This window comes from Oncorhynchus mykiss, chromosome 20, assembly GCF_013265735.2.
Source record: "Oncorhynchus mykiss isolate Arlee chromosome 20, USDA_OmykA_1.1, whole genome shotgun sequence".
Taxonomy (NCBI): domain Eukaryota; kingdom Metazoa; phylum Chordata; class Actinopteri; order Salmoniformes; family Salmonidae; genus Oncorhynchus; species Oncorhynchus mykiss.
In genome coordinates, this window is record NC_048584.1 from 12,171,501 (window position 1) to 12,196,989 (window position 25,489).

A 25,489-nucleotide genomic window follows, 5' to 3' on the forward strand; every position below is an offset into this window, starting at 1 on the left:
AGCCTCTCTAGTGCTAGCTGATGCACATGTATGGGAAGAGGACAATTGCAAACTGTATAGCCTGTGCTTTGAAATGCCTACCCCTCTGCTTTGTCACGCTTGACACCTTGAAGTAAATACTTTAACTCTGCAGTTCCTCGTTACCTATAAGGTGGGGGAACACAAAGAAAGTTGAATGCTTCATACTGAATCAACAAATACTTGACAGGGATGGATGTTTTGTGTACTATGTAATGGGAATGCTGAAGTATGTTGATGCAATGCCTCTTTAAAATGTAATTCATTTGTTCTAGCATCAGGCAAAGCTTGTACCCACGGTACACGTGTGGTCTGGGACAGGCATGACGACACTATCACCACACATCACTCATACCTCCCGGCAAGCTCAGAGTTCAACATCAGAGTTCACTCGGCTATCTGACTAAGCTGGGAGTTTAGAACCAAGCATACATTTGTTAGTTAGGACATACGGTTCTTCTGCTCAAGATGACCAGGCCAAAGGGAGTGTGGTGAGCCTCTCACCTCAACCTTCCCTAGAAGTCACTCTCTAAAACAGCCACATGGAAGGCAGGAGTAGCAACGGGGCGGGTTCTAGTGTACATCAAATTATACAGCTCACTACAGTGGTAGATGTTTGATGTTGGGATTTGTAAAATAAAGGAACGTAATCACAGTGATTCCCATATAGCCGAATACATTATTTCCATAATAAGTAGTGTTTTAGAACTGTAGCAATATGCATCGATAGTTATAAATGTGGTGTATACCTTGCGTCATGTACCTTGCAGTAGGTCATGTTTTGGAATTGGTCAGACTAATGGAACAGCCAACATCAATCCTTTGACTGCATCATTTAAATTCCACTTTCACTAGGTAGGTCACTAAACGAGGAAATGATTGCATGCAATTGCAAACATCCATCTTGACCATGTACTGTTATAATCTCCACCCGGCACAGCCAGAAGAGGACTGGCCACCCCTCAGAGCCTGGTTCCTCTCTAGGTTTCTCTATGGCACTTTGTGACATTGGCTGATGCAAAAAGGGCTTTATAGATACATTTGATTTGATGCAATATTGTGCAAATTATCTCATAAGACAGTTAAATATTTTAACACTCTTTATTTCAAATAAAAATATAAATTTATATCAGAATCTATATAAAGTTGTATAAATCACAGTGTTAATACATTTACAATGATGTGATAACAGCATAGAGAGAGCACCTTCTCCTCGAATAGTTGTTGTGACCAAAAATAATTAAGTGCCATTATCTATAAGTTATGTACAATACAGTAATTTACCGTAACAATCATATATCTCAAGTTCCATAGAGAAACAATCACAACTACTCTGCTATTTTTGAGTGACAAAAATCAGAAGACCAAAACAAAACGGGTCTTGTCAGAAATCACATCAGTCCTCCAGCCAGACTTTCTGAAAGGCTACCGAAACCCACGGATTCCCGCTGATTCAATGTCTTTGGCAAGTGTGCAGACTTCGAGTTGCCTTGCCGTTGTGCTCCCCTCCCTGTGTTCTGCAGGACAAGCCGTCTCCACAGTCACACCGTTGAAATATCTCCAAACCGTGTGTGCCTTTCCTTTGGTGTTTGGTGCAGACCTGACCATCTTTCAACACTGGCTTGCAGATCTTGGACCAGAAGTGACGGGCGCAGCAAAGTCCCTCTGTGCAATCCGAAGACCTCAGGCAGCGCTTTCCTTCCAGACCTGAACAAATAAGTAAACTACATGAGCATATTGTTGGCTTGGTGTATAACAAGACATATATCACCCGGAGTCCATTCGCCACGGTAAACATCATAACTGATTTGTTTACATACCTTTTGGGGTTTGTGAAAGATCTTGCGTGGGCAACTTGGAGTTCAGTACCACTGTAGAGTTTTTCTCCTGTGTATTGCTGGGTGGCACTGTGTCCTCCGTTCGGATGTGCTGAACCATGTCAGGATCGCTGGGTAAACACACACCTAGGAAGGTAACAAAAAGTTCAAACATGAGATGATGTGCTTGAAATTACACTAAGTCCTTTCAACAAGTGTGTTGAATTGCTTACATTCAACTGACTACACTTCTCTTCAAAAGTTCAAAGCAGCGAGGAGTGGCTTCAGACACATCTTCTGAGGCTCTATTGAACAGATTTGACGGTGTAATTTAACATGAAAGAGCTGTGACTTGTAGGCTACTCACCATTGCTGCACTGGTTGCCCGGGCAGCACATCGTGTCCCGGATACAGCGCTTCCTGCGCCTCTTGCACGGGAGACATGCGCCTCGGGACACAAAGCATAAACCATGGTCACCGCACTCCTCGTCTGTGGAGCAACTCAAAGACTGAAAGAAGAGAGGTAGATGATTCATGTATGCATTTAACTTTTAGAATAGTATCCAATTTACTGTTCATTTTAACGGAGGGAATCTATGGTCCATTTTTAAACCTCCAATTTCAACACAGTGTATAGCCTACTTTGATCAATATAAAATAGTAAACTTTTATGACAAATTGATGCTGGGCTTACCTGTATGGTATCAATTGCCATATTTTGGGCCCCGCTGTCAAATGAAAAGTCGTCTGGGCTCGCGCTTATCGGGTGACTCAGACCCGCCAATAAAGGAATGTTCTTGATGGCATTTGAGTTGAGAAGCACGGATCCAGCGCATGCAGAATCAAAGTATCCGACCAGCATGTAAAAGACAGCGGAACAACCGAATGGCAGCATCATTGCCATTGTAGAAATGGTTGTTGTATGTACAAATGGTACCAATTCCAAGATGCAATAGTAGCCTACAACTCGAGGGCAGATAGGTGTACTAGTAGGAGGAGTAAACTACCACTGTAATCCTAGGATTCCTGATGCAAGATTTATACATACCGAGTTGTTTGCATCCCGCCCCCAGCCATGTGTAACAAAGGGGTGGATGACATTTCAAAGGGCTCAAATCACGATGCATCCCACAGCAAGTACCCATTGGCCGGGAATCCTATTCCAAAACATGTCAAGAATGTTTGTGTACAATGACTGTCACTGACTCGTCACGAGATGACACACCGACACATTTTTCCTCTAATGGACACGTTACCCTTATGCAGCTACAGTCTTTCATTTGACTCATATTTTGTTGCACGTTATCAGCATCTGGTCACATTTATTGATAACACTGGACATTTGCAGCCTATTTTATCCCAGAAAGGTGTCACTGGTTGCACTTAAATCGGTATTTCGAGATGATGAACATAATGGGGGCTACATTGTGTATATTGAGTAGTTTTTCGTTGTAAGCCTACTGTTAATAAATGTTTATACCTTTTTATAACGGAGGTCTATCAGAGGTCATCAAATGCCTCTGCAAATAGTTGCTCTTGCTGACCCCAGGCGCCCCGTGGTTTTCTAATGGGTGATCATTAAAGACATTTACTCCCCATTAGCGGCATTTGATCCGTAATTGTAATGGAAGAACTTTGAAATGCACTTGATTTGAAAAAAAAGTGGCGGGGATCAAAGGGGAATATGCAAATCGTGGAGAATGAAAAGTTTACTGAATTACTTATAAATATGGGTTGGTTGGCACCCCGCGATAAATGATTCACATCAGTCTCTCTTTCACATCGGTCTCTCTGAATTTCTTATGTAGCCTGTAAAACAATTAGACACAGAAGTAGCCATATTCCCTTCCCCTCAGATAAAGCTGTTGTCAGCATAATTACCCCTACAGCACCTCTCGTGATGATGTAGCCTATTGTGCAAATTCCAACATTGTGGTATGATAATTAAGTTTCAATACATCTGTATAGAGAATTGTAAAAACTGTTGCTTGATATCGGGTTATGAAAGAAAGCCTGTCCAGTTTTTAAAACTAGCCTGCTCTTAAATTAGGAATAGTGGATTAGAAAAATATTTGCAATATCCCAAAACAACATCTTTCAAAAACTATAGGGACTTATATCATGATTGAATAAAATACAAACATATATTAAAGTTGTATTTTAAAGTGATTAAAATATTTTTCAAATCTTAACCATAGCCTAAATAACCGAACTAGATAATTGAGTGTAGTATTCAGGAACAAAATACGATTTAACCGTTTCAAAGTGCATGTTTGCCAAATAGCCTAGGCAAAGCCTCTGAAATAAATGGCTTTGATGTTGTTGACAAAGGTTAGTTAGGCTTTAATAGGCCACCACAAGACAAACGTTCAATACACTTCATTTAACGTCAATTGGCAGCATTCATCCCGATTCGTTGGTCTTTAGGCTTTGTTTTAATTGTACATCCAAAGCCTACAGTGGTGTAAAATGAAGCTTGTGTGAAGGCCCCTTTGATGAGGACAGATCAAACAGTCCTGAACCCCCATGTCTTAATCAGACTCCGGCAGCTATGGCGTTTTTACAAACAGTCCGTTTGCTCGGCTTTTAGCGGGTTTTAACAGACTTTTTTCGGTTACTCAGCAAATTAATTTGGTAGGATGCCAGGTCTGTTTTGAAATACCTGGTTGCGGCCTAATCCATTCATGCTACAATAGACCCTCACTAGTTAGCCCATGTCCCTAAAGTGTTAAACAAACACACAATCCGTTTGTGTTCGACTTAAATAATAAACGGGCAGAAAATGTACTTTATAGTTTAGTTAGATAAGGTAATCTTTCGCCTGGAGGGTCAGGTGTTCTGAAAGCTCCCTCCTGTGGTCAGAGTGGTTATCAAAATAAGTAATAACAGTGTATTGAACATGTAATTCTATCAAATAAGCTGCCTTGTAGTGACCGACCCAGTACAAAATACCAGCACAGATCGGGGAGTAAGTAACCAGAGAACAGCTTCACCAAATGAAATGAGGAGCATCATCTTTCATATTGATTGAAAGTTACATTTTATTGTAAGAAAACGGCATATAAATAGATGGACCATAAAAAAAGCAGCAAGCCAAGTAATGACGACCGGTTAAGTTGTTTGATCTTGTCATGCAGCATTAAAACAAATATTGAAGATATCTTTTGGACGCCATCGATTTTAAGGCACTTTCAATAATGCCAAAAGCGATGTAATGATGTTCAGAACTGGGGTGAGCGACTTCAGTAATTCAGTGGATGATGGTGATAACATGAAAAGATCATTCAAGCTTGAGAAAATATGTCGAGATTTAATTTGACAAAACATATCCCAAATATTCAAATTAAATAATAAAAGTATAACCTATTTATACATATATATATTTTTTTTAATCAGCACTAAATATTGATGTACAGAAATATTTACTTCTGGTCCTAAAATAAATAATATTAATTTGTTTTCAAGCGCAATATAAAAGTTAGAAATTATGGTAATATATGTGAGGCCTGTAGAATAGCAGCCATCTTGCCTTTCATTTAGAAATTCTAATGTTCCAAGGTCCATTTTGATGGGAAATTAATCATGTGAATAGCAGAATAATCTCTGTATGACAGACTGATTGTATTTAGACATGTATCAAAGTCCACTTGCTGCATCCCTTTAAATTGTCAGTGTATTGACATCATTTACATGGGATACAGCTTTTGTCAAGTTGACATCAAAAGTAGATTTATTTAGCCTTTTAGCTAACCCTTTTCTTAACTTCAACCTAATTCTCCTAACCTGCTATGTTAATTATCCTAACATGCTGAGTAAGTTCTGCTAAACCTACAACGAAAAGTACATTTTGACAAAAGCTGTGTCCCTTCTAGACAAAACCCCTGCTGTGTCCCTCTCTGGTAAGCCTGTTTTTGTACAAGTACCAGTTTGCCCTCTAGTGGTATAATCTGTTCTTTGCTGTTTCCCCACTCAATTGTTGGATCCTTCCTTTGCACTCCCGAAGGTCAATCTCCGAGCCCCCGGGGAAATCGAATTAGCATAATTCAAAAATCCCCATTAAAAAATCTGTCATGTTTAAACTAGAGATATCTGGGTTTTTCTTTTTTTGCATCGGATGCGTCTCAATCCACCTCATCTGCTTCATCATGTGGCTTGAGACGCATATGTCGCACTCATCTGCTGAAAGGTCACAGAGCTAGAGCTATGTTTGTCAAACCATGAGACATCCCAAAAATCGGTCTGCTCACAAAATCGTCTGTAGGGTCCGAATGGTTTGGCCTACAAACTATTATAACCCCTCTATGGAAATATGAGACTCTCGAGGATGCCCACAGGAATCACAAGACTTGTTTGAAGGTCCCTGGTACCAGTAAAAAATAATAAATAATAATAATGGAAGTACTGTGTTTATGTAGACTGTTTAGTGCCAAAAATATGGGGTTAAATACATGTTTAAAGAATAATTATTGTATCTCTCAGTTATAGGATAGACACTTCAGAACAAACTTCCTTTAGAATTTATTTGTTGGGGGCGGGCTATCTGTTGTTCCTGTAGTGAATCTGTTATTCAATGCGTTTGTAATGGGCTAATAGCAGTAAGGCCAAATAACATGTTTAATCAATGATTCTATATTTTTATATACTGCAAGGGGTCTTAAAATTCTAAATCAAATAGCTAAATGATCCTTGGTGTGACCTTCTTAAAACAATTCCATATAGCTTAGTAGAATCCCCCCCCCCCCACCCCCCACCCCCTTTTTAAAATATATATTTCCGCACTATTAGGTTTAATAATACAGTGAAATTGTGAAAATGACGGTAATGCCCTTTTAGTGTAAGAGCTGTTTGAAAATATCTACTGAAATTTCAGCCTGTTCAAGTGGGATGGAGTTTTGGCATGCCTGGTGACATCACTAGGTGGTAATTTAGTTAATAGGTTTGTAACTGTCTTATTGGTCTCTCTCCCAATATGAGCTAGTTTTCAGTTTTCCCCTCCCCACTCAGACCACTCCCAGACAGTCCTAGCTGAAGTTCTTGCTTGAGAATATGAGCTTTGCTAATTTGCTATTTATTTTTTTTTTTTTACAATTTTAATTTAAAACAACCAGAGTAAGGTAATTGTTACCCAGAAATGATTTGATATTGAGATTGTAAAAAACGGCTGCATGTGACCTTTAATAAATAACTAAATGTTAATAAATAGAAAATTCCAATATGTCCTTGCAATTTCTTAACACTGTTGGGCTTTAGAAAATATTTGAACGGTGAAGGGAAGGCCCAAGTAGTTTTTATCAACCAAACAACTTTGCGCTTATAAATAGTGTAATTACATGTGTGTAATTGAAAGTGGCGTGTGTGTGTGTTTTTTTCCCAATGGAATACAGTATGCATAATAGACAATATATCATCTTTATGTGTTGTAATCATGTGTAACATCCAAATGTATAATATGATACAAAGGAACTTGTAAAAAATAACATTTTGATTATTGATGACAAGTGTTTAAAAGAGTCAACCCCCCCGTTGGAATTGTGGTCCATAAATGCTACAACAGTGAGCAGGAATCTCTCCCTCTCAGTCCCAACCCACTCAGTATCACAAGTAATCACTGAAAACACTGGTATTGTAAGTGCTAACAGCCACAACAAATACATAAACCTAAATATACAAATGTGTGACAAGAATAAATCAAAAACCTCTCCATGAGGGGATCCAGTGGGGGTGGCATGGTTGACGATGATGGTGAGAGACTTTTGTTGTTCTAAAACATTAGTCCCAATGCCACCTCGGAGGAGAGTGGAGCAACATTGGTGAAGGCATCTTGGTGACCCAAAGCGGTACGACTGCCCCATTCACTGTCACTGTCCATTCACAGCATCATCACCTGTCTGTCTCTCTGTTCTCTGCTGCCAAACCCTTGAAAGGCATCCCCAGAAAAGTCAATTATGAGGCAAGACTAGGGCGCTACTGGAGAGGCTACTACAACATGGAGGGTGGTGTTAAAAATCTGTATCCCAGCCAGACATGTCATCTGGAGGAGGGTCATCGTTGTCCTCTGGGAAACTGTCAAAGTTGCTTGTGTCAGTTGAAGACGAGACCTGATAGAGAAGAGGAGGGGCTGGATTAATTGCAATGGTAATGGTAATGGTTTTAATAAAGGAAGTCATGCTAACACTGGCATGGTCTTCAGATGCATCATTTTAACATGAAACCAACACATCTTTTTACTTACTTCAGGGATGATTGGAGGAGTCAGGGTTCCTTTCCTCAACCCTTCCCAGTTAAAGCCTTCAAACCATCTGAGTTTCAAAGAGAGAAACAGATAACTCTGTTGTTTTTAAAAATCTTTGCTGTTGTTTTTTTTCTCGGTCTAAAGTGCAATCATGGCCATTAGCCAGGCAGGGTAAAGTACTTAATGGACTTACTTGTGCTTTTGGATATCTTTGACTCCATTTTTCAAGTTTCCAAGTCTTTCCGAAGGATTGTCCCTGCATAGTTTCTTAATCAAATTGGCAGCATTTTTGGTAATCTTCTTTGGAAATTCAATCATGTCGATTCCTCTCAGAATTATATTGTATGTCTTCATTGGATCTGGCCCTGAGAATGGTGGGCTGAAGAAGAAGCAGGAGCATTCATTTAAAACAAATATGTGGTACTTTAACCCTACATCTAGATGTGGGTGGGGTTGCAGGTATGAGAGACAGAGCAGGCATTCCTTCTGATCCCAGTCACTTATTCTATTGGATATACAATAAAATCTCCTACAGCCATATCCACAAACATCCTCCCTCACCTTCCAGTCAGGAGTTCGTACATGAGGATTCCCAATGACCAGTAGTCAGCGGAGATGTCATGCCCCTTGTTCAGGATGATCTCAGGTGCCACGTACTCCGGGGTCCCGCAGAAAGTCCATGTCTTTTTCCCAAACCCAATCTTCTTGGCAAAGCCAAAGTCCACCTGTGAAGAGACAGGAGTGCGCCAATGAGATCTCATTGACCGAACACCCTTTCCAGCAGTTGCCGTGGGTCTTGAGCCATATTATGATACTGCAGGTGTGAAGGTGTCCTCAGGTCTCTGTCCACTCACCAGCTTGGCATAGCCTCTGTGATCCAGGATGAGGTTCTCGGGTTTGAGATCTCGGTAGATGATCCCTTTGGAATGCAGGTAAGCGAAGGCCTCCACCACGCAGGCTGTGTAGAACCGTGTGGTGGAGTCTTCAAATGAACCTCTGCAATGTGGAAGACAACATTTAGAATGATGAAGGCAGAGGGGAAAGCAAGGCAACATGGTGTCATTTGAAAGTGAATTGGTTGAGAGATGCATTTCCCCATACCTGTCCCTAAGTATGGTCCAGAGCTCTCCCCCAAGGCAAGCCTCCATCAACATGTAAAGATACTTGGCATCTTTGAATGTCCTATATAGCCTGAAACGCACATCGAGAACATGTCAACTGTAAATTGCGTCCTTTTCTTGAGGATAACGAAGTAGTCTATCGGAAGAGATGTCAGTAGAGGCACCTGGCGGAGATATCTCTACATCTAGCGAGTATCTGACATCTCTACATATACAGTGCCTTCCAAAAGTATGCATACCTTCAGAAAGTATTCATACCCCTTGACTTATTCCATGTTTTTTTGTTACAGCCTGAATACCTTTTTCTACACACAATACCCCATAATTATAAAGTGAACATTTTTGCAAATGTATTGAACATGAAATACAGAAATAGCTAATTTACATAAGTATTCAAACCCCTGAGTCAATACATGTTAGAATCACCTTTGGCAGAGATTACAGCTGTGAGTATTTCTGGGTAAGTCTCTAAGAGCTTCGCACCCCTGGAGTGTACAATATTTACACATGATTCTATTTAACATTCACATCGACAGGGATGTAGTGGAGCGGGTCGAGAGCTTCAAGTTCCCTCTGTGTCCACATCACTAAGGACCTGTCATGGTCCAAACACACCAACACAGTCATGAAGAGGGTATGACAATGCCTCTTCCCCCTCCGGAGGCTGAAAAGATTTGGCATGAGCCCTCAGATCCTCAAAAAGTTCTACAGTTTCACCATTGTAAGCTTGAATGGCTGCATCACCGCTTGGTATGGCAACTACAGAGGCGCTACAGAGGGTAATGCGTACGGCCCAGTGCATCACTGGGGGCAAGCTCCCTGCCATCCTAGACCTCTATACCAGGTGGTGTCAGAGAAAGGTCCTACAAATTGTAAAAGACTCCAGCCACCCAAGTCATAGACTGTTCTCTCTGCTTCTGCATGGCCAGCGGTACCGGAGCGCCAAGTCTGGGACCAGAAGGCTCCTGGACAGTTATACCCCAAAGCCATAAGACTGCTGAAAAAAGCTAATGAAATGGTTACCCAGACTATTTACATTGATGCTATTTTTTTGCACTGGCTCCATGTACACTCACTGGACTCTACTCACACATACTACACTGGACTCTACTCACACATACTACACTGACACACACACACATACTACACTGACACACACACACACACATTATCTATCCTGATTGCCTAGTCACTTTTACCCCTACTTACAGTACACATTTATACTGTATTACCTCAACTACCTCGTACCCCTGTACATTGACTCGGTACCGGTACTCCTTGAATATAGCCTTGCTATCATAATTTTTTTGTGTTACTATTGCCTTTAGTTTTTCTTATTTGCAAATTTGTATACATTTGTCATACTTTTTTAAGTCTGTATTGTTGGGAAAGGGCATGTGAGTAAGCATTTCACAGTAAAGTCTACACCTGTTGTATTCAGCACGTTTTAGGTTATTGTCCTGCGGAAGGTGAATTTGTCTCCCAGGGTCTTGTGGAAAGCAGACTGAAATAAGTTTTCCTCGAGGATCTTGTCTGTGCTTAGCTTTATACTGTTTTATTTTCTTCCCTAAAAAACTTGAATCCCTGCCGACGACAAGCATACCTACAACATCATGCAGTCACCACCATGCGAAAAACCTCCCTGATCTTTGTGGTTGAATCTGTCTTTGAAATACACTCCTCGATTGAGGAACTGTACAGATGTATGTGTGGGGTACAGAGATTATGTTGTCATTCAAAAATCACGTTAAACACTATAATTGCACACACAGTGAGTCCATGCAACTTATTATGTGACTTCTTTTCTCCTGAACATTATTTAGGCTTTCCATAACATACTCAAGGCAATTTGTAAAAAAATCTAAAAACATAATTCCACTTTGACATGATGTATTATGTGTAGGCAAGTGACACAAAATCTCAATCTAATCTATTTTTAATTCAGGCTGTAACACAAGCAAATGTGGACAAAGTCAAGGGGTGTGAATACTTTCTGAAGGCACTGTATGTAGCTACCTGACGATGAAGTCTGAGTGGGCCTCCTGCATGATCTGCTTCTCGGAGCGGATGTGCTCCTGTTGCCGAGTGTCCACGATGTGCCTCTTCTTCAGGATCTTCATCGCAAAAGTTTTGATCTCATCGCTTTTCAGCTGCACCTGCAGGACACAGACGAAAGACAAAAGATATAGAGCACCTCAAGGTCAACGACCACTAAAAGTGAAGATGTAAACATGTCCTGGCTGTGCAGATCAAGTCGTAGTTGAGCCATTTTTAACACTTGTTCTGGGACCCAGTAATAGCAGATGAGTCATGGGTCTATTCGTAACTCCAGAGGACCTGAAAATAGTTTGACTGGGAGCAGACATTCTTCACATTGCCTATGTCAGGGAGCACCTACATTTCCGGGGTCATTTGATCCCCGGGATGTCTTGCAATGGATTGCACTACAGTGAACACGATGACTGGAGACAGGCGAAAGGCCACTCGTTTCTACTGAGGATGCCGCAGTGCCGAAAATAGCACAGGGCAGGGGATTCCTCTTTAGGCCGAGCTGCTGGGCTTTTCCTTTGCCGCAACCCTGAGACCCACTGGTCCGCATTGCTCCATTCTAGCACTCACTTGATCAACCCTCACTTGCTCTGCCTATCTGTTTACATGCTTTCGAGTCTTTTTATGTCTCAGTTTACGTGTATATTCATTTTTATTGATACAATTCAAATTGTGCATTGCAATATACAGATAGCTGCCAAAATAAAGGAAACACTTTTGAGTAAATGAGGGATACAAATTATATTGAAGGCAGGTGCTTCCACACAGATGTGGTTCCTGAGTTAATTAAGCAATGAACATCCCATCTTGCTTAGGGTCATGCATAAAAATGGCCAGTTGCCCATTATTTTGGATACTATGGCTAAAAGAAGATATCTCAGTGACTTTGTAGAGGGGATTCAAATGAGCATAAGGGGGTGTTCTGGCAGCTCATGGTGGCACAGTGCTTTATGTTGGTGTTTCCTTTATTTTGGCAGTTACCTGTACAATGAGTCAAAAGTGTTTTTTATATTATATTATATTAATTCAAAATATAAATAATGTGTGTGTTTTGTGTGTAATTATAAATCAATCAACGTTACAACTAGATATACTTGAAGTCTTGGCCTAGATTTGATGCAGTTAATCTCACAATTCTATTAGGCCTGTACTACAAGCAGACTGAAGTTGGAAAGTTTCAGAGAACTCCTATGCTATGTAACACTGTGGGTCACATGGCAGGGCTCCATTACCTCTTCTGCCCCTCATAGTGGAAAGTGACTTCAAATAGCCCAAAGACATTCTTGCTACCTGACCTGAGACCGCTCCGTTACAGGACAAGAAGACCACTGATCCTCCCTGTCCTTTATCTCCCAATTAAGTTCAACGTATCTTTGCTCTTTATTCCCTTCCAATGGTTTATAATGAAATAGGACAATGTGTCTCGAGAACTGTCTGGAAATGTAGAGCTCCAAAAAAAAGGTATTCAACGATGTCTGCATCTAATGACCTTCCCTAGAGAATGAAATCACCCGACTACAGTAATCGTGTACCACCATGGAAAAACTGACGTTGTCATCCATGGGCAACCTTGACTATTCAGTCTACCCAGTTGATACAGTGTGCCAAGACATTGGGACTGGGAGGGAAACAGTGTACAAAAGAGAGAAAGACGTTATCAACATATAAGTACATACAGACAAACAGTACATACTTTATTTAAACATCCTACCAGCTCCACACGTCCGAAGCCTCCGACCCCCAACGTGTCAATGATGTTGAAGTCCACCAGCTTCAGGTTGCAGAAGAAGGCATTTTCCGCTTCGTATCTACATTTTTTGAAGTGGAAAAAGGGAAACTTCTTAGAAGTCTGGATGGAGTAGGAGGTGATAAGTAATGACAATGACGGGGAGGGAGCCGGGAGACTGTTCTGGCGCTCCCTCTCTTTCCGCACTGGGATAGGTAAGATCAACTCACGCATCTTGTCCACACCGTGGTCTGACCAAGTAGTGAAAAACAATCAATCAATTGGAGCCCTCTGATAATAGTCAATAATATGGTCAATAGAACGGAAGTATGTGCCTTGCAAGACACAGTTGTTGATCTGTTGCCTCACCAACACTTTCTACACAGCATCTGTAAGAGTTCTTTCTCGAAAGTGGAGTTAAGGCGCCATTTCCAGTTCACATTTCGAGGATTCGAATATAGTGTTATCTGGGTGTGGAAGATTGGTGAATTAGCCAGATCTTCAGATTGTGTCTGCGTTGTATCGCAGTCCAAGTACGCTTTCTCAGAGTCCTCTGGGTGTGTTGAGTTCCGAGTCCAGCAATTACAACCCTCAAGGTAGAAATCCTTGCTTTGAAGAAACCACCCAGAGTTTTTGCAAACAAAACATAGAAAATAAACAGGCGTTCAGGTAGAGGTAACCTTCTAAAAGTTCAATCCAAGAAAGATCAATCCAACACTGAAACAACTCTGCAGACAGCCAATGAATGAACTTTACAGTACGTCCACTTAGACCACAAGGTAGGGAGAGACTAAAGCCTTGAATCCAGACTGCAGGACAGCGACTAAGGTGGGTGTCCGTGTCAAAACAAAAAGCCAAGTGTACTCGCCTCCAAGTACCAGTGACTACAAATACTGCCTGGCTGATCCCACTGGTATTAATAGCATTTGGACATTGCTTGAGGTTCACCCAGTTAGCATAGCTCTCACACCCCTGCCATACTGCCAAACTGAGCCTCCCATCATCTGCAAGGCCTTACACCTCGCTTATAAAACTTGGAATGCAGATCACACCTCCATATTAAAGAACCATTATGGACAGGATTTGGTCCCTCACTGAGCTGAAGTGGAGAGTGTCATTTTACTGATTCCCTGTTAACTACAGCCATGAAGGATGGTATTCAATTCAGCTAATTGGTGAATGAGTGAATATAATAATCCTGTATGGTTGTATGGAAAATCTGACAGATAAGCAGGCCTGAAAATATCCTGTGAACAAGGCTATCAGGTTGTTTCCCAGACATCTGAGCTACTGAGTGATCCCCCAGCATCTGTGTTGGGACATGTAACTGAGTGTCTGCATCATCTGTCCCATATGCTGAGAATTATCGGCCATCTTCAATGTGAGTTTGAGGTGAACAAAACAGGAAGCACCCATGTCATTTTAGTAGTACGAACTCACAGCACACCCTCTTTATCACAGATCTTACCCCACTGCATCACACTATGCTGGTGGGACGTGAGTCCCCAAAGACGGGGAGAGGGGTGTTGCTACTAGCCACGTCTGTAACAAACTTATTGTTATCCATGGATATAGGTGTCACCTTAATGCTTTCTGGCAGTGCGTAGAAACTGACACCAGCCAATCAGAGAGGACCATTATGGGGGACTGTCAGGGAGCAAAGAACCGCATCGACTAAGCCTTGACTGAGGCCAAAGTCACAAAGTCACATTACCAAACGCACATCAGCTGATCCCCCATCGGACTGAAGTCTGGTGGCCCACCGTTGAAGTCCTACGTATTAGGACGAACCATAGGTTCAGGGTTTATAGGTCTACTCTCAACTATGACTGTGTAGACGGGTGTAAAGACTTTACTAAATGCCACACAATAATAATAAACTTTTACAAGACCAAAGATCTAGTCAATGTCTATATAAATGCTCAACTCATGTAAATTGCATTTTTTTACAGTTCTAATGTGTCCTATTCGTAATTGTTGAGTGTATAGCCTAGTGTTTTTGTTTTCTGATTCTATAGTAACGGCTTAAACACACATCTCCCCCACCCCCTCATTTGTGGCCCTCGGACTTGTCGTGGAGTCCATTTCCAAACCAATCAACTCTCTCGAGGCCTTAAGAGGAAAAAGTTTACGGATGGGGTGTCACATGATGTAATTGGTGAGCTGCTGACAGAAGCTATGCTGAATGATGCCTCCAGTAGACCAGACTGTCAGAGGCCTCAGCGGTGTGGTGATTTTCCACTAGGTCATTCTTCAATCCCATTCGTTTGTCCTAGGGTAGGTAGCCCATGACTCTGAGAAGCATTTAGGACGTTTAGGTTAACAGTGACCTTCTCATGAAGCAGGACTGTGAATGTAAAAATCAGATCGAGTTCTAGACACTTAAACCTTATGTATTTTGTTTCACAGCCCATGTGAGGCATTAGTAGCCTACTGACTTATGTCAAGTGACTTTCTTATGTAAGTGTACAAGCCTATACACAACGCCATGTAGCCTACAATGCTTGTAGGCATTGTAGGCTAGAAAAGTACTAGAAAATATGTGTCTTCAAACCACAACATTGCACCGTATGGATAATGGATACTATAGCTACACAATGTCCTGTTATGAGACACACTTATATAAAACATTTGGGTTGAAAAAAAATCCTTACCATCCGATCAAATTTCTCTCGGCTACGCCCCCGGCCCCTCAAAATACCAGAGCTGCTGCTGAAAAGCGTACTCACGGCAAAACAGTCACATTCCTCCATTCTGACATGACTACTTCCAATATCTGCACTATTGCTGCCGTGGCAGCTGTCAAAATATCTGCTAAGTCCCAACCTGGGGCTGGATGAGGCCGCTCACCTCAGGGGTCAATGCACAACTAAGACCGACCCATAGGGGTTTGACCCCCCACCTGTTTCACAATACAGCCACCACAGGGGCAGAGATAACCAAAAAATATCCCGATAGAAGTGGGCTACCAGGTGTTAATGCACAATGCAGCAATTTGACACGATTATGTCCCCTTGACCTGAAGACCTGACAAGTCAAGCCTAGGTCAGTTCAACTTGGTGTTATCCTTGTCTCATTGTGTTTCCTTCATTTAGGCTACCTTGCATCTTATATTTTAATCGTCTATCCTTTGATGCTGTGAACTTCTGATGATCTTAAACTATTTGACTCGAACCATGTACTCGTAATTGTACCTTCAATTTCATTTGCCCAATTTTCTATTAAACTCATATTAAAGCTGCACTATGCGGAAATCGCTCCGCCATTCCCTGATTTGCTAAAGTTCTAATAGTTTTAATGTCAGTTTATGTGACAAAACAAAGCACGAATAGTCTAGACTAGAGACTGTACCATCTAAACCACTGTGAAATATATTTTCCTTACCAAAAAATATTGTATTTTCAGCTGTTTGAAGCTGGTGTACAAAACTGAAAGTCAACGACGCAAAAACAAAACTTACGAACGGGAAGCATAGGAATAGCCCACATAGAAGATCTACCGCTTCTTAGACTTGCTTTCAATGGGAAGGACAGATCTATAGCTCATATTTCTATGTGAATTTGGTTGGGTCACCAAAAAGTTACATGTTGCAGCTTTGCCACCATTAAATGACTACTGTACAGCTAATACAGCTCCATATATGTGCAGTTCTGTTGTGATCGTGTAGCCGTAAATGTCATGGCCTTGGGATGCTTCTGGTTCCTGGTTCCATTCTCAGAGCGAAGCACGAGGTCTAACAGTCAAACATAAATGCTTTACTACAGCGCTGACCTGCCATCAATCTCATCTTTGTTCCCTGCCAGTCATATGGCAGTAATGGCAACTGGTGATCTGTGGGAGAGCTCGCTTCCCATAACTCATGTCCACAAGAACCGGGATAACATTCAAGTATGGTTGTCTTTTAGGTTGAACACGGTCATTGTAGGAGTATCTAAAACCTAACATCTCGGACAAATCATGCATTGCACATTTTTTGTCTAATTGTTTTGCAATATAAATTCTGTTGATCCTCCAAAATGGGCCAAATGCTAACTTTTATGCAAAAGTATGAGCGACACATAATATTCAGCCTAATGAGAGGCCACACTATATCCATTTAAAGTTGCCTATTCCTTATTTGGAAGTGCAGCATTTACAATATGTGGTTTCCTGTCATTGTTCCAAAGCATAATTAACCTTGTGAATGCACTGGTACTATTCTTGAGCTGTCAAAGAGAAACTGCCTAGGCTAGAACTAAAGGCCAAACACAAAAATAAACTCCTCTTGCCTAAGTGTCTCTCAATATAGTCTTTCAGCAGTCAACAGGTCACAAACCCATTGGATTTACCAATAACATTACAGATACTTTTTTGAAGACAATTGTACCGCTCTCTTAAAGAATGTAATTATGAAATAAGAAAACATAATGAAAAGTTTAATTAGGCTCATGAAAATCAAGAGACAGTAGGACACATCTCCACAACAAAACAGGGAGACTGAAAGGAGTTTAAGAACTCTCTATCCTTGAGAAGTCAATCACACACAAGTGGAAACTGCAAGGTCAACGTTTCTGGTCTGGCTGCCCTGCACTATTAAGACTGTGTCACACGAAGCAATTTGGACTAAATTTCTGTTACAAATGCAAATTGAAAATGACATCATCTCACGCAAATTTGCTGATACATGAAGCAATTCAAACACAATTGAAATTGCATGCAACATCCAATCCTGTCATACATCACATCATAGTTTTATAAATAATTTGTTTATCAAACCGGTTGGTAATTGTAACAGTATTGATATAGACAAAATGCTGGATGTACAATTTAGCTAGCTAGCCAAAACGTTGCCTATTTGAATTTCTTTTTTTTCTTAAGCTAGCTGGTTAGCGTTAGTTTCCCATGCTAGCAACGAGATAAGTTAGCTAGCTAGTGCAGTTCATGTTGGACCATTTCAGTTGGAACTGTACAGCGAAAGGTCTGGGTTCACTTATAAAATGCCAGACCATGTACATAAACCATGACTAGACATGATGTCTAGAATTTTTGATTTATGTTTCCCATGTCTCGTCTGTCACAGTTTATATCAGCACTGACAGCTGTGTTGACATGACTACAGAACGATATGACGAGTCATGTCAACTTTCTTCTGCTCATTGATTGGACATTGCATTCAGTCAGTTGCAGGAAATAGGATAGATTTGTATCTCTTGCGGTCCAATACAACTAGGTTGCAGGCATTTTTGTGAGGGTGACACGCGAAGCAACCCAGATGCAACTTTGTTTCAAGCAACATCAATTGCATCCAGATTGCTTTGTGTGACATCAGATTTAGAAAAAATCATTCCAAAATGGTTCTTCGGCTGTCCCCATAGGATAACCCTTTTTTGTTCAATGTATTACCCTTTGAGGTCCATGTAAAACCCAAAAGGGTTCTACCTGCAACCAAAAAGGGTTCTTCAAAGGGTTCTCCTACGGGGATAGCCGAACCTTTAAGGTTCTAGATGGAAACTTTTTTTCTACCGACTGTCTTCCACCGAAAAAAAAACATGTGTTTACAGGGACCTAGCTGTAACAGCTGGCCCGGAGTTCTCCCACCCTCTAAGGTTTATAAACATCGGCCCTGTTTCGCCGAGGTAGGCAGAAAAATAAGAAAGGAGACCAGGGAGAAGGCACAGTAGCCTACAGCCAGGGAACATAGGGAACCCTAGGGGCACGGAGGAGGCAGGTAGTGGGGCAGGGGATACCAGCCTGAACCCAAGTCCTTACAGCCCTCCCAGTCCCCCTTGTGGTGCCAGCTTTGGTGTGAGAGACCCTTGGGGTGTAAGATACTGTACAGTTTCAGCCTCTGGGCACATTGTGTCCCCATGGTGGGGGATATAGTCTTCCCTTTGCATAGAGTAAGCCCTTCTGGCTTGATCTGCGGGCTGGATTCTGATCTGCGGGCTGACTGATGGGATTGCTGGAGCTGGAGTAGGAGTGAGTGTATTACTCAACAAGGAACATCTGTCAACCCGCAGCTTGACATCAGTTTGTTGACATATTCATGTTTCTACTGTAGATGTCAATGTTACCAAGACAGCATAATACATCATTGAGAACTGCACTTATTTAACATGGGAAGCGCTTGCTACCACGACTGCAAATTGTAACTCCAGACCCCAAAACGAGGAAATTATAGATTTCCTCTCCTGTTGTTTCCTTCAGATAAGGCTTTATTTTTAGGCGTTTTTTCGTGCTCCTCATAAATCAGAAAACCTCAAATAGAGTTTGTTTTCCCAGAAACAACACAAAGCCCATTTTAACAACTACAGGTCTCTTAGTAACTAATGAAAGTCAGTAGACCCCAAGGACACAAATAGAGTCTGGTCTCTATCCTTGAAAAGTCAATCATACACAAGTGGAAACCACAAGATCAACGCACAAAGCTTATTGTGAGTTTTGTATATTTCATTGACCCAACCGAACCGTGAATTACGTGCTCTCTATACTCCAGCCCATTGATATGCAAGAGGACTGATGAAGGCATGAGAGGCCTGTCTGTCTCTATAGTGAATACATTGTGCATCAAGATGCACACAAAGGTAAAAGTGACTGTTGTTACTATACCATGACAACAACAGTTGCTAGTGATAGAGGGATCACAAAAGGATATTGAGGGGTAAGCACATTGATATATCTCCTTAGTTACTAGTCTATGGCCTGTTTCATTGTCAATAAAAATATATCTCAATTCAAGAGTTGTCCATGTGTGACTGTGAACAGGCTCAAACATCAATGAAGCATTTCCTGTAGTAAGGATCACTAAACATTAGAGGGGGCTCTTGCAACATTTTCAAATGACAGTAGAAAGGCAATACAGAGAGTGCTTTAGCCTACAATACAAATGAATTGTACATTCATAATGAATCCTGTTGTGATGTTATGCAGAAGATGGCAGAGGAATAAGGCATGTGATACAATACACTAGGATCTACAGTACATCCACATTACAGATTTAGTCAAATTAAATATGCTGCCTGACACACACGCGGGCAAACACACACACACACACACACACACACTCAAGACCCTGTCTTTCAAAGACAATTAAATAAAAAATAATAATAACTTCACAGATCTTCATTGCAAAGGGTTTAAACACTGTTTCCCATGCTTGTTCAACGAACCATAAACCAATGAACATGCACCTGTGGAACGGTCGTTAAGACACTAAAGGCAATTTAAGGTCACAGTTAGGACACTAAGAGGCCTTTCTACTGACTCTGAAAAACACCAAAAGAAAGATGGCCAGGGTCCCTGCTCATATGCGTGAACGTGCCTTAGGCATGCTGCAAGGAGGCATGAGGACTGCAGATGTGGTCAGGGTAATAAATTGCAATGTCCGTACTGTGCGATGCCTAAGACAGTGCCATAGGGAGACAGCACGGACAGCTGATCATCCTCGCAGTGGCAGACCACGTGTAACAACACCTGCACAGGATTGGTACATCCGAACATCGCACCTGTGGGACAGGTACAGGATGGCAACAACAACTGCCCGAGTTACTCCAGGAACGCACAATCCCTCCATCAGTGCTCAGACTGTCCGCAATAGGCTGAGAGAGGCTGGACTGAGGGCTTGTAGGACTGTTGTAAGGCAGGTCCTCACCAAAAAGGTCCTCATATTTGAAGAATTTCAAATATAAAATATATTTTGATTTGTTGAACACCTTTTTGGTTACTACATGATTCCATATGTGTTAATTCATAGTTTTGATGTCTTCTCTATTATTCTATGTATGTAGAAAATAGTAAAAATAATGAAAAACCCTTGAATGAGTAGGTGTGTCCAAGCTTTTGACTGGTACTATACTTCAGCAGCAAAAACCAGACAGTGGAATGTTTACAAACTCCATTATGCGAATAATATGTGACCCGATTCAGGAAACTAGCGTATGTCGCAAGTCATTTTCTTTATTAAAATGCATTTTTTTGACAGAAATGCCTTCTCAAACATTTGAACTTTCATGTGCCTTAATAGCAAACTTGTATGCCATCTGTAAATATGAATAAAATGGTTAAATTACGAGCCTTGGTTAAGCCACAGAAAAAGTGAGCAACCTTCCCACTAGCCATGATTGGCTGAGATAATGAGTGGGCTGGACATGCCGAGGGAGGAGTTCAGATTGGTCTGCCATATAGATGGCTTCTGTCTATTTGAGCTTGTCAGTCTGTGTTGGTAATCCTGATGAATGTGGCTTTAAAACAATGTATTGTGCTGTGGAGCTGCATAAGTGTTGCTCTCCACTTTCTGGAGGATCAAGTTTTGAAATCAGAGGAATTAGAGCATTATAGCTAAAGAGATTACATCTTCAAATTAAGGGCAACCGTGGTATGACATTCCTGACAGGGAGAAACGTCCATCATGCATGATGATGTATACAGGTAAGATAGTCCATTAGCTAGCTACATTTTCAGATATTACCCATTTCTAATTTTGACAGAAAGTGGTTTCATTTCAAGCTAAACTGAGATTATTATATGTTTACCAGAGCCATTTGCTTTTCTAGTTAGAGCCTAATGTTAGCTAGCTAACATCAAACCTGGTTGGTTAGCTACCAGCACTGTGGCATTGTTGGCACCGTTCATTGTTGTTTAACTAACTAACATTAGCTGGCTGGCTCGTTAGCGAACGTTACGTGACGTGTGTACAACACCCGTTGAATATGGCCAGTGTCAGTAAACGTCTGCAAAAAAAGCGTAATGAAATTGTTGCCAGCAGAGCTGGTTAGGCTGTTTTCATGTTATCCAGAGGTAAACAAATCATCGGCCAGAGCGTCAAGTGTGCGCTCCGAGAGCGAAACAGGGTGGGGCTAAAGCTTAAGAGGGTGTGAATGATGCTGAATGGGTGTAGACAAATAAGAGCTCTTCACTAGATACCAAATCATTCAAAGGCCATTTTCTCAAAAGTGAGTATATAAGTTTATCAACTTTCAAAGCAGAATTACTTTCCCATTGTTCCTAAAATGCAGTGTATGATATACCATTTTGTAGCTCTGAGTCTCTACCTTTTTCCAATGTAAAAAACACAATTACAAATGTTGTTACATAAGACTGAATCCAGGTGGTGAGTCACATATGTGCTGGTACAAGGATCAGTTTTCAAGATCAGTATGTATTAGGATCCTACTTACTAACCAGCTACGAGGTGTTTTATTCCACAATTGTAAATATGCTCTAAGGTCAGTGAAATACAAACCAATGTGTATTTTATAATTAAATATGTAAACTGAAGAAGAATAACTAAAACTGAATTACTATTATCAGATGGATTATTCACATTCCTCATATTCCCACCAATCAGTAAATCATGAAAGCATTCTAAACCCCAGAGCTCAGTAATTGTGGTGGGGACTAGGGTAGGATTCAATATGTAACAAAGCCATTGGGTTGGATAAAGTTTCTCTTTCCTGAAAGCCGGTGCAGCTGAGATCAAATGAGCAGATCAAATGAGACACTAATTAATTTTATGCATAGACTAGAACCTCATCAAGCAGAATATATCCACAACAATCAAGAAAAAAAAAACATGAAAAAACAGGTTTTGCAATGGCTAGTGGTGTTCAGCGTTAATGAGGGGTGGAGTGTGTGTGGAGGAAAGCAGGGGTAGTTTGGTACTACTGTAATGAGGTGTGTTTGAAACATTTGTGTGTGTGTGTGCGTGTGTGTGTGTGTGTGCGTGTGCGTGTGTGTGTGTGTGTGTGTGTGTGCATTCATGTACTTTGAGAGAGGTGTAAGGAGTGTTTAGAGCAATTGAGGTGTGTGCACGCATGCGTGCATGTGTGTGCACGACTACATGTGTGATGCATACATCAATACAAAGGAGTGATATAGTTCATAACAAAATTCAGTTATGCATTTGAGTTGTACAGTACTTTATAAAGAGTATAAAGAGTAAGATACTTACTTGGCTTTGGCCCCTGCATCCTCATAGCCTTTGTTTGAAACATCTTCCAGGCCCCCAATCAAGTGTTTAAATGAGCTGCGAGAGATCACAGAGTAACACTAATCATTAACTTGCTCAATACCTTGAACACCAGGTCACATATGCTGTTATTGTCACAGATCACCATTGAGTTCAGTATTGTTAATGCACAGGACATAGGAGGGCAGCAAATCACCTAAAACAACTGTCACAAAAATCTATCTAGGAAAAGTGCCTTGAGTAGAGTGAGTTAACATTAACACGATGATGTTGAGACAATGTTTAAGAATCAGTAAACATCATTCAGCCTTGTGCTGTGAGACCAGTGCAAATCAAGAGCATTACGTTAGGGTGGCTTCCATTTCGGTTTCAAATGAATCACACCATACGTTCAGTTGAAAATGTAAAAGAAAAAACTATCACGACTGAGAAGATACTGTTCTTGAATGGTGCTTTCCCTCCCCATCAGCTAAAATGTTGATTATAATCTGAGAAAAGACTCTACAGCCTAGATTGTAATTATTATGAGACTATGGATCGAGTCTAAGATGGCGCTGCAATGGATAGCAGCCGTCTTACAGACTGCTGACCAATTCTGCTATTTTATGTTGTTTTTATCGCTGATCTTAACGTTTTTTTGTACATAATGTCTCTGCCATAATTTCCTATGACCAAAAATAGCGTCTGGACATCAGAACACTAACTTCGATATGGACGTAATTTTGTACTTCAACAAGTCGGCAGCTATGGACTTTCTGCATACTCTGGGCCAGGCCCTAATCCCCAGGACACGAAAGAGGAAGCGGCAGCGAAAGAGATGCAGGCGAACCAGCATCCTGACCAGAGAACATTAGCGAGCAAATAGACTGCCATTTCCCTCTGCTCTGTTGGTGAACATGTAATCCCTTGAGAAGAAATTGGATGAGCTCCATTTCTAGTCTATCCTATCGATCCGACCCTCCCAAAAAATCCAATGTTTCTCAGTCGTGGCAGAACAAGGACATACATCTTTCAGTTTTTTTTCTATGCATTGTCAAGACCGGAACGGTAGACTCGGGTAAGATGAAGGGAAGAGGGGCGTGTCTCTAATGTTAAGGAACTCTTGAGTTCTTGCTCGCCTAAGGTAGAGTACCTCAAGCTGCAGACCACACTATTTACCAACAATTTTCATCTACATTTCTCGTAGCTGTCTATTTACCACCACAAACCGATGCTGGTACTAATACCTCACTCAACAAATTGTATAGGGCCATAAGAAATAAGAAAATAATCATTCAGAGGTGGCATTTCTGGTTGCCAAATATATTTTTTATGAGCATGTCACCTGTGCAACTAGAAGCAACGTGCACAGAAATGCATTGAAAGCCCTCCCTCGCCCTTTCTTTGGCAAATCAGACCATAACTCTATCCTCCTGCTTCCTGCTTACAAGCAAACTGGAAGTACAAGCTCAATACGGAAGTGGTCCAATGAAGCGGATGCTAAGCTACAGGATTGTTTTGGTCATACAGACTGGAATATGTTCCGGGACTCATCCAATAACATTGAGGAGTTTACCACATAATTCAATGGCTTCAGTAGCCTTTTTCTGCAGTCAATGACCAAAAGTGCCCTCTTTGGCTTCATGGGCGGAATGTTATTAATATTTTTCATAATTTCATAATTTATAAAGATTTCTTTGGGGGGACGAAAATCCGGTGTTTCTATGTTAAAAAGTTTCGTTATATTTCAATCTTCTGTGATGTATAGAAAGTGTACTATTGAGATGCAAACTCAAAATGTTATACATTTTAACTCTAGATCTGACATGGTACAGATGTCTTACTTTTTTAAGCCCATAACCATGTGTGTGAGGTGTATACTTTTGTTTCAAAGTAGATTTGTTAAAGACTACCAATTACATGCAGCATCCGCACTGAGCTAATGGCTAAAGCTGCCTGTTTGAAGGAGTGGGACACTAATCCAGACACTTATAAGAAATCCCGCTATGACCTCTGACAAGCCATCAAACAGGCAAAGCAGGACTAAGATCAGGACTAAGATCAAATCCTACTACGCCGGTTCTGATGCTCGATGGATGTGGCTTTGAGGCAAGGAACACTGAACCATGCATGAGAACCCCAGCTGTTCCAGACAACTGTATGATTTCGCTCTCTGTAAACAGGTCAACATTCCCAAGGCCGAGGGGCCAGACGGAATACCAGGACGCGTACTCTGAGCATGCGCTGACAAACTGACAAGTGTCTTCAATTACATTTTCAATCAATCCCTGACATGGTCTGTAATAACGACTTGTTTCAAACAGACCACCAAAGTCCCTGTGCCCAAGATGGCAGGTAACCTGCCTAAATGATTATCGCCCCGTAGCACTCACATCTATAGCCATGAAATGCTTTGAAAGGCTGGTCATGGCTCACATCAATTAGATTATCGGATACCCTCGACCGACTCCAATTTGCTTACCACCCCAACAGATCCACAGATGACACAATCTCTACTGCACTCCACACTGCATTCACCCACCCGGACAAAAGGAATACCTATGTAAGAATGCTGTTCATTGACTACAGCTCAGCATTCAA

At 41.2% G+C, this 25,489-nt stretch overlaps 2 protein-coding genes across 8 annotated transcripts in view; both read right to left on the reverse strand.

Annotated features, from left to right (window-relative positions):
* Window positions 1–1,111: 1,111 nt before the first annotated feature.
* Window positions 1,112–3,308, reverse strand: LOC110498976 (dickkopf-related protein 1-like). Its single transcript, XM_021575729.2, has 4 exons — window positions 2,530–3,308; window positions 2,203–2,344; window positions 1,839–1,982; window positions 1,112–1,725 (listed from the first exon to the last, which is right to left on the reverse strand). Exons 1-4 carry the CDS (start codon window positions 2,737–2,739, stop codon window positions 1,472–1,474), a joined length of 750 nt encoding a protein of 249 aa, XP_021431404.1. The 5' UTR covers window positions 2,740–3,308; the 3' UTR covers window positions 1,112–1,471.
* Window positions 3,309–6,991: 3,683 nt separating this feature from the next.
* LOC110498977 (cGMP-dependent protein kinase 1) overlaps window positions 6,992–25,489 on the reverse strand; it is a 169,035-nt gene continuing 150,537 nt past the window's right edge. For 2 of the 7 annotated variants that reach the window (XM_021575733.2, XM_021575735.2), the window contains 9 exons: window positions 22,892–22,966; window positions 12,931–13,045; window positions 11,205–11,344; window positions 9,169–9,258; window positions 8,922–9,063; window positions 8,629–8,792; window positions 8,261–8,446; window positions 8,068–8,134; window positions 7,556–7,933 (listed from right to left, as the gene is read on the reverse strand). In XM_021575733.2, the coding sequence (XP_021431408.1) occupies window positions 7,835–7,933; window positions 8,068–8,134; window positions 8,261–8,446; window positions 8,629–8,792; window positions 8,922–9,063; window positions 9,169–9,258; window positions 11,205–11,344; window positions 12,931–13,045; window positions 22,892–22,966 (1,078 nt within the window). In that variant the 3' untranslated portion in view covers window positions 7,556–7,834. Of the gene's footprint in view, window positions 7,934–8,067; window positions 8,135–8,260; window positions 8,447–8,628; window positions 8,793–8,921; window positions 9,064–9,168; window positions 9,259–11,204; window positions 11,345–12,930; window positions 13,916–22,891; window positions 22,967–25,489 lie in introns of those variants that run through there. The other 5 variants (XM_021575734.2, XM_021575732.2, XM_021575730.2 and 2 more) reach the window with 4 other exon arrangements.